Source organism: Schistocerca americana, chromosome 3 (assembly GCF_021461395.2).
Source record: "Schistocerca americana isolate TAMUIC-IGC-003095 chromosome 3, iqSchAmer2.1, whole genome shotgun sequence".
In the NCBI taxonomy this organism is placed as follows: Eukaryota; Metazoa; Arthropoda; class Insecta; order Orthoptera; family Acrididae; genus Schistocerca; species Schistocerca americana.
This window is the reverse complement of record NC_060121.1, coordinates 659483245-659490819: the sequence shown is the minus strand read 5'-3', so window position 1 is coordinate 659490819 and position 7575 is coordinate 659483245. Positions and strand designations below refer to the sequence as shown.

Below are 7575 nucleotides of genomic sequence, written 5' to 3'. Positions count from 1 at the left end.
GTACACTAAGAAAACCTCTTCCCATTGTTATGATGAAGACTGTTTCTAAATAATGATTTTACACTTACTAAATACACTACTTGCCATTAAAATTGCTACACCAAGAAGAAAGGCAGATGATAAATGGGTATTCATTGGACAAATATACTAGAACTGACATGTGATTACATTTTCACGCAGTTTGGGTGCATAGATCCTGAGAAATCAATACTCAGAACAACCACCTCTGGCCGTAATAATGGCCTTGATATGCCTGGGCATTGAGTCAAACAGAGACTGGATGGCGTGTACAGCTACAGCTGCCCATGCAGCTTCAACACGATACCACAGTTCATCAAGAGTAGTGACTGGCGTATTGTGACGAGCCAGTTGCTTGGCCACCATTGACCAGACGTTTTCAATTGGTGAGAGATCTCGAGAATGTGCTGGCCAGGGCAGCAGTCGAACATTTTCTTTATCTAGAAAGGCCCGTACAGGACCTGCAACATGCGGTCATGCATTATCCTGCTGAAATGTAGGGATTCGCAGGGATCGAATGAAGGGTAGAGTCATGGGTCGCAACACATCTGAAATGTAATGTCCACTGTTCAGATTGCCGTCAATGTGAACAAGAGGTGACCGAAACGTGTAACCAATGGCATCCCATACCATCATGTCGGGTGATATGCCAGTATGGCCATGACGAATACCTGCTTCCAATGTGCGTTCACCGCGATGTCGCCAAACACGGATGCGACCATCATGATGCTGTAAACAGAACCTGGATTCATCCGAAAAAAGGATGTTTTGCCATTCATGCACCCAGGTTCATCATTGAGTACACCATCACAGGCACTCCCGTCAGTGATGCAGCGTCAAGGGTAACTGCAGCCATGGTCTCTGAGCTGATAGTCCATGCTGCTGCAAATGTCGTTGAACCGTTCGTGTAGATGGTTGTTGTCTTGCAAACGCCACTATCTGTTGACTCAGGGATCGAGACATGGCTGCACGATCCGTTACAGCCATACAGATTAGATGCCTGTCATCTCAACTGCTAGTGATATGAGGCCGTTGGGATCCAGCACGGTGTCCCGTATTACCCTCCTGAACCCACAGAGTCCATATTTTGCTAACAGTCATTGGATCTCGACCAACGCGAGCAGCAATGTCACAATACAATAAACCGCAATCATGATAGGCTACAATCCAACCTTTATCAAAGTCGGAAACATGATGGTATGCAGATCTCCTCCTTACACGAGGCATCACAACAACGTTTCACCAGGCAATGCCGGTCAACTGCTGTTTGTGTATGAGAAATCAGTTAGAAACTTTCCTCATGTCAGCACATTGTAGGTGTCGCCACTGGCGCCAACCTTGTGTGAATGCTCTGAAAAGCTAATAATTTCCATATCACAGCATCTTCTTCCTGTCGGTTAAATTTTGCATCTGCACATCATCTTCGTAATGTAGCAGTTTTAATGGCCAGTAGTGTATTTTGTTAACACTTCAGTTGCTGCAGATTTAATGTCAATAAGCGCACTCTATGCTCCACATCAGAAAAATGTAGGATTAGAGATGAGTTTACCGATATTTAATCTAGCTATTAAGCTTACTGGTGGGGAGCTATCAAGTTGATGTCTATGTGCAAACTTCTTGACTTTTGTATAATGAGATTGTATGTAGCAGGGCTCATTCAAGTTGATAAATATTAACTAATTTCTTGAATCAACAGCAAAGATATTGACGTAAGTTGCAAAAGTGATACAAATTTAGAAGCAAGCAAACTGGACCCTCATTTTTTTTTTAACTGTGACATAATGTATATCAAAATAAGGGGTGCTAATTAGATAAATCTTTTGGTTATGTACATTTGTCATAATGTTATGTTTTTGTTAGTTAAATATGTATAGAAATGGATAAAACACCATACTTTGAAAATTAATTGTTCCAGCACATTATTTATGCTACAAAAATGGCATAATTTTGGGTGCAAAGTGTAAACTAATTTTGCTAGTTTCATTTTTCACAAAGAATAATTATTGTTTTAGTTAAATGTATATTTAATTGATGTTTATAGATATGAAAGTTTTATGACATAAGTTAACACAAACACACACACACACACACACACACACACACACACACACACACACACACACACACACAAATGGACACATGCACAAAAGGAATTCCATTCTTGAATTACATTTCATTTCTAAGTATAAGTTTCCTTCTCAGTAATTAACTAACATTTTAACATTTTTTTATTGTTCATATTTTAGTCTGAATTTTATACACATTTTAAACTTTAGTTTCACACCAGTAATAACTTGAGGTTTGAAAGTTCTGTAATGGTTTTTCAGATCACCTTGAGTTCTCAGCAGATTTTGAATGTATAATAACCACTTCTCATTTTTATGTTTATCAGTAACATAATTGGTAGACTAAACATAGCACTGATGGTATTAACTTTTTTTACCATTTAGCTATTTACACTGTGATGAGGTACCATTAAAATACTGGATGGCATTCATTAGAAAATTTATCTTTTGGTTGTATGATTTACTTATGTGACTGGCAAAGTGACTTTACTCATAACATTTAAAATACTACTGTTTAAAATTCTTGAATACCCGAAGAATATGTATTGCCATTAAAAAAACTACATCAATGTTTGTTTTACATTTTTCCATGTATTAATGTCTTCATTCAATGGAAAAAATATTTGGCACATATTTGCTTTAAACAATTTAGGAAGTACATATTTATATATGTATGCATACACGTACATCTAGCCATAATGTATTTTACAAGCTATTCCATTTATAATATTAACATATTGAGTTCAATATATTATTTATAATTTTTATATTTATGCAGTATGTACACAAACAGTATACTATATATTATTGTAGTAATAAATATTTCATTAATGTGTTAACAATAATATTTTTATATGTTTTATTTAGTTTTGCACTGCCCAAATGTACTCGTATAGACTCTGGCAAAGTAGATGAAGGAGAATAAGTTATGTTACACATAAGAGAAGGAAGCAATAACAGATATGGAAGGACAACAAGAAATATATATACTTATTTCTGTCGAAAACAATTCTTATGTCATTTACATTATAACTTACACATTTTGAACATGTCTACATGTCTTAAAGTAATTACATCATTTTATATGAGCTTCCACAGAGGTACTACTAATAAAAAGTACCAAAAATATGACTATAGTTGTGAGAGGTAAGGAAATATTGATTTAAGTGGCTTCAGATATAACGTATGGAGGAAAATCTCTTTACCACTGTTATTAATATACTGCATTTGTCCTTTGGGGAGGAATGATTTGTGAGAATGCACTATAAATTGCTAAAATTTCACATTCCCTGATACACTGCATTATTCTCCATGCAGTGGAAGTAACTGTTTTGTATTACTTTGGAGTAATTGAAGACTGAAATAATTTTTATTTTCAAAATATCAGTTATATTCTTCATATTCTTTGTTTTACATGTACAACAACAGTATAAAAGGTGAAAGCTATTAAGGACAAATATTTTTGGTTTACAATTATGTTAATAGTACAGAGAGATCTATGCTGAAAAAACTGTAGACTATTCCTGTCTTGTGGCCCAGTGAGGTCATCATTTCAACATTTATTGTTTTAATCTGAAATTAATTAACTGTGAATAATAAGTGTGACAAATTTAACACTTATTACTTAAAAGTATGATTCAGTGACTTTTATTACTCCACAGTGAATATGCCATAATGAATATAAGGCCAGAATAATCTGATGTATCAAAGTAATCAAATTCCATCAGCTTCTTACTGTTGATAGAATAGACATTCAGTTTCATCTTTAACAATTAATGAGATGTTCATGTGCATCATATATGTAAAAAGTAAGTTTTAACAGTTGTAAGGGTGTTATTTAAAAATTATAAAAGTTAGGTTTCCAGCAGGCTTTAGACAAATATCTTGATTTTTGTCAAATACACTTTCGCAAAATTCATTACATAAAATCTGTTTTATCACACTAGTGAATCTATGATAACAGCACTATTTGCATTTATATGAAAGAAATAGACATATGAAACTGAGAAGTAGCAACACAACAACATATTCAGGTACCATAACGAACTTTCAAGTATTTCGTATCTTCCGCCCTTTTTTATTTTTAAATAAAAATGGAAGCCATAGCATTTGGAATTCATAAGCTCCTGTCATGTATGTTTCATATTGCTCATTGTTTCTCTCTGTGAATTAATTATGCTGACTTATTTGTTTGTCATTACTGACAGTACACTGTGTTACACATAATGTTAACAATAATCATAATTCTAGTGCTCCTATTACCCACTTACTGTCATATGGTTACAAATCAAGTAGTCTCAAATGAACATCAGGACATTACACTGAACATTTTAATTCATTTTTTAAAATAAATGAACATAATGTGACAATAATATATTTTAATTTACCCCATTGATTCACAATGAATCAGCAAAGAATAAAATAGAAAACATATTTCATTTATATAGCTCATCTGTGGAAGCTTTATAAATTTCTAAACCTAAAATATATGTTTTTCAAATCAATCAGGTACATGACAACTATGACATTATGTTCATGTCAACTCACAAACTTCTGTGTCTTGTAAGTACTGAGAAATTTCTTCTCATTGAAAATGCTGTGACTCTCAATGCTGTATTTTAATGTATATGACATAAGAACATAGCTGCTCGTGACATTAACAACATTAAAAATAGTAATTTAACAACAACTGTAAGTCATAACATGGCACATGTGCATGAACAAGAACAGTTAACATATTCTGTTGGATTTGCAACTGCAATTCAGCTGTCTCATTATTACATGGGTAGCACCATTTTGATTTTTTGAGCATTTTGGTTTTTCATTGCACAATTAAACAAACGATTATGTGGTATTTCAACAGTTACATATCATATGGTTAAAAGCTGTCTAAAAGAATGCAAATTCAGTGGTTCATAATACAATAAAACAATCATTTGCATAATTGAAATATGTAGTTGCGCACAAGATGGTCATTCTGGGGTGATGCAAGTGTATTCTCTCTCTCTCTCTCTCTCTCTCTCTCTCTCTCTCTCTCTCTCTCTCTCTCTCTCACACACACACACACACACACACAAAACACACACATATGCACACACTCACACCTGCAAATGCACAGGTTCACAAAAAATATGTTATGTTTACGCCCTTTAGTACATGCATTTTATTCATTACCATATACTGCCCAATATTAGGTAGTACATGTTTTTTTAAAACTGAAAACCCTTTTCTTGATTTTCTACATAATGTATTTTTGCTGCTGCTCTGTTTCTTTTTTCCACTAAAATATTTACACCTTTCATGAAGTGTTATGTGTACAAAGTTAGCTTGTCTTTATCAGCTTTAGATTTATCTCACAAATTTCATTTCGTTGGTTTAGGAATACTTTACTGTTGCTATGAGAAAATATATTGGACCAGCCAACACACCAATTAGCACATGAATCACAGTACAGTTTCCATTTCTGCTATTTCAGTTCTGCATGGCCTGTAATAGAAGAAGAGGAACATCACTCAGAAACATGAGGTTAGGTTGAACAAGATAGTGCAATAACATTAACAAGAGTAGTTTAAAAATAATTGGAAACTTTTAAAAGTGAAGCGAATTACAGAGTCTCTAGAATATTTTGTTCATTACTCTTGATTCCTGGATCAATGACTAAGGCACCTGCATTCTTCTATAATAATGGAGACTATTGCAACTGATGACAAATGGTATGAGGAAAGACTATCACTTAAAAAAAAGGAATCCTTGAACAGTGGTCAAGCACATTAAAATTGGCAGGCAGTCACCATAACTAAACTACCAAAGATGCATTGTTTATTAGTGAACACATGGACAACTGCGCTACTCTGAAAGGAATGTCTGTCTTCCTACATCATGGGTTAAAGACACTACCTAACTTGCAATGATGGAGTCATATTTCAACAACAGAAAACAAGGGGCCACATCAACAAATTTAGTATGGGGAATCAATAATGTCTTATGTAACTTGGATGTAATCATTTACCAAAGACATCTGAGGTCTCTCGAAAAACTGTGCTATTTGCTGATGATACACTATGTGATCAAAAGTATCCGGTCACCTTTCTGAAAATGACTTACAACTTCGTGGCTCCTTCCATCAGTAATGCTGTAATTCAATAAGGTGTTCGCCCACCCTTAGCCTTGATGACAGTTTCCACTCTCACAGGCATATGTTCAAACAGATGCCGGAAGGTTTCTTGGGGAATGGCAGCCCATTCTTCATGGAGTGCTGCACAGGGGAGAGGTATCGATGTCGGTTGGTGAGGCCTGGCACAAAGTCAGTGTTCCAAAACATCACAAAGGTGTTCTACAGGATTCAGGTCAGGACTCTGTGGAGGCCAGTCCATTATAGGGTTGTTATTGTCGTGTAACCACTCCATCAGAGACCGTGCATTATGAACAGGTGCTTGATTGTGCTGAAAGATGCAATTGCCATCCTCAAATTGCTCTTCGACAGTGGGAAGAAAGAAGGTGCTTAAAACTTCAATGTAGGCCTGTGCTGTGATAGTGCTATGCAAAACAACAAGGGTTGCAAGCCCCCTCCATGAAAAACATGACCACACCATAACATCACCAACTCCAAATTTTACTGTTGGCACTACACATGCTGGCAGATGATGTTCACTGGGTATTCACCATACCCACACCCTGCCATCGGATAGCCACATTTTGTACCGTGATTCGTCATCCACACAACATTTTTCCACTGTTCAATCATCCAATGTTTACACTCCTTACACCAACCGAGGCTTTGTTTGGCATTTATCAGCCTGATGTGTGGCTTATGAGAACCCGCTTGACCATGAAATCCAAGTTTTCTCACCTCCCTCATAAACATCATAGTACTTGCAGTGGATGCTGATGCAGTTTGGAATTCTTGTGTGATGGACTGGATAGATGTCTGCCTATTACACTTTCGACCCTCTTCAACTGTCGTTAGTCTCTGTCAGTCAACAGACGTGGTTGGCCTGTACACTTTTGTGCTGTACATGTCCCTTCATGTTTCCACTTCATTATCACATCAGAAACAGTGGGCCTAGGGATGCTTAGGAGTGTTGAAATCTTGTGTACAGAGGTACAAGTGACATCCAATTACAAGACCATGTTCGAAGTACACAGAGAGCCCCATTCTGCTCCCTCATCGTGCCTAATGACTACTGAGGTCACTGATATGGTGTACCTGGCAGTAGGTGGCAGCACAATGCACCTAATATGAAAAACATTTGTTTTTGGGGGTGTCTGGATACTTTTGATCACATAGTGTATAACTGCACTGGGAAAGGGACCAAACACATCCATATACACAGCCAGGAGCATTCCATGACTAACTTAAAACTGGTTCACAACAAATAATTCTTATTCTTAATCTTACAAAAACTCAATTACACAGTTCCAGACAAGTACAAATAGTTGCAGGTACCAGAAATAGAGATCAGTGGATCCATACTACATGAAACTCTGTGTA

At 36.1% G+C, this 7575-nt stretch overlaps 1 protein-coding gene across 1 annotated transcript in view; it reads right to left on the bottom strand.

Annotated features, from left to right (window-relative positions):
- Positions 1-5142: 5142 nt before the first annotated feature.
- The window catches only part of LOC124606283 (glutamate receptor ionotropic, NMDA 2B-like), a 727746-nt gene continuing 725313 nt past the window's right edge, over positions 5143-7575 (bottom strand). Inside the window, exon 15 of the mRNA XM_047138265.1 lies at positions 5143-5570. Within this exon, the coding sequence (XP_046994221.1) occupies positions 5528-5570 (43 nt within the window). The 3' untranslated portion in view covers positions 5143-5527. The remainder of the gene's footprint in view (positions 5571-7575) is intronic.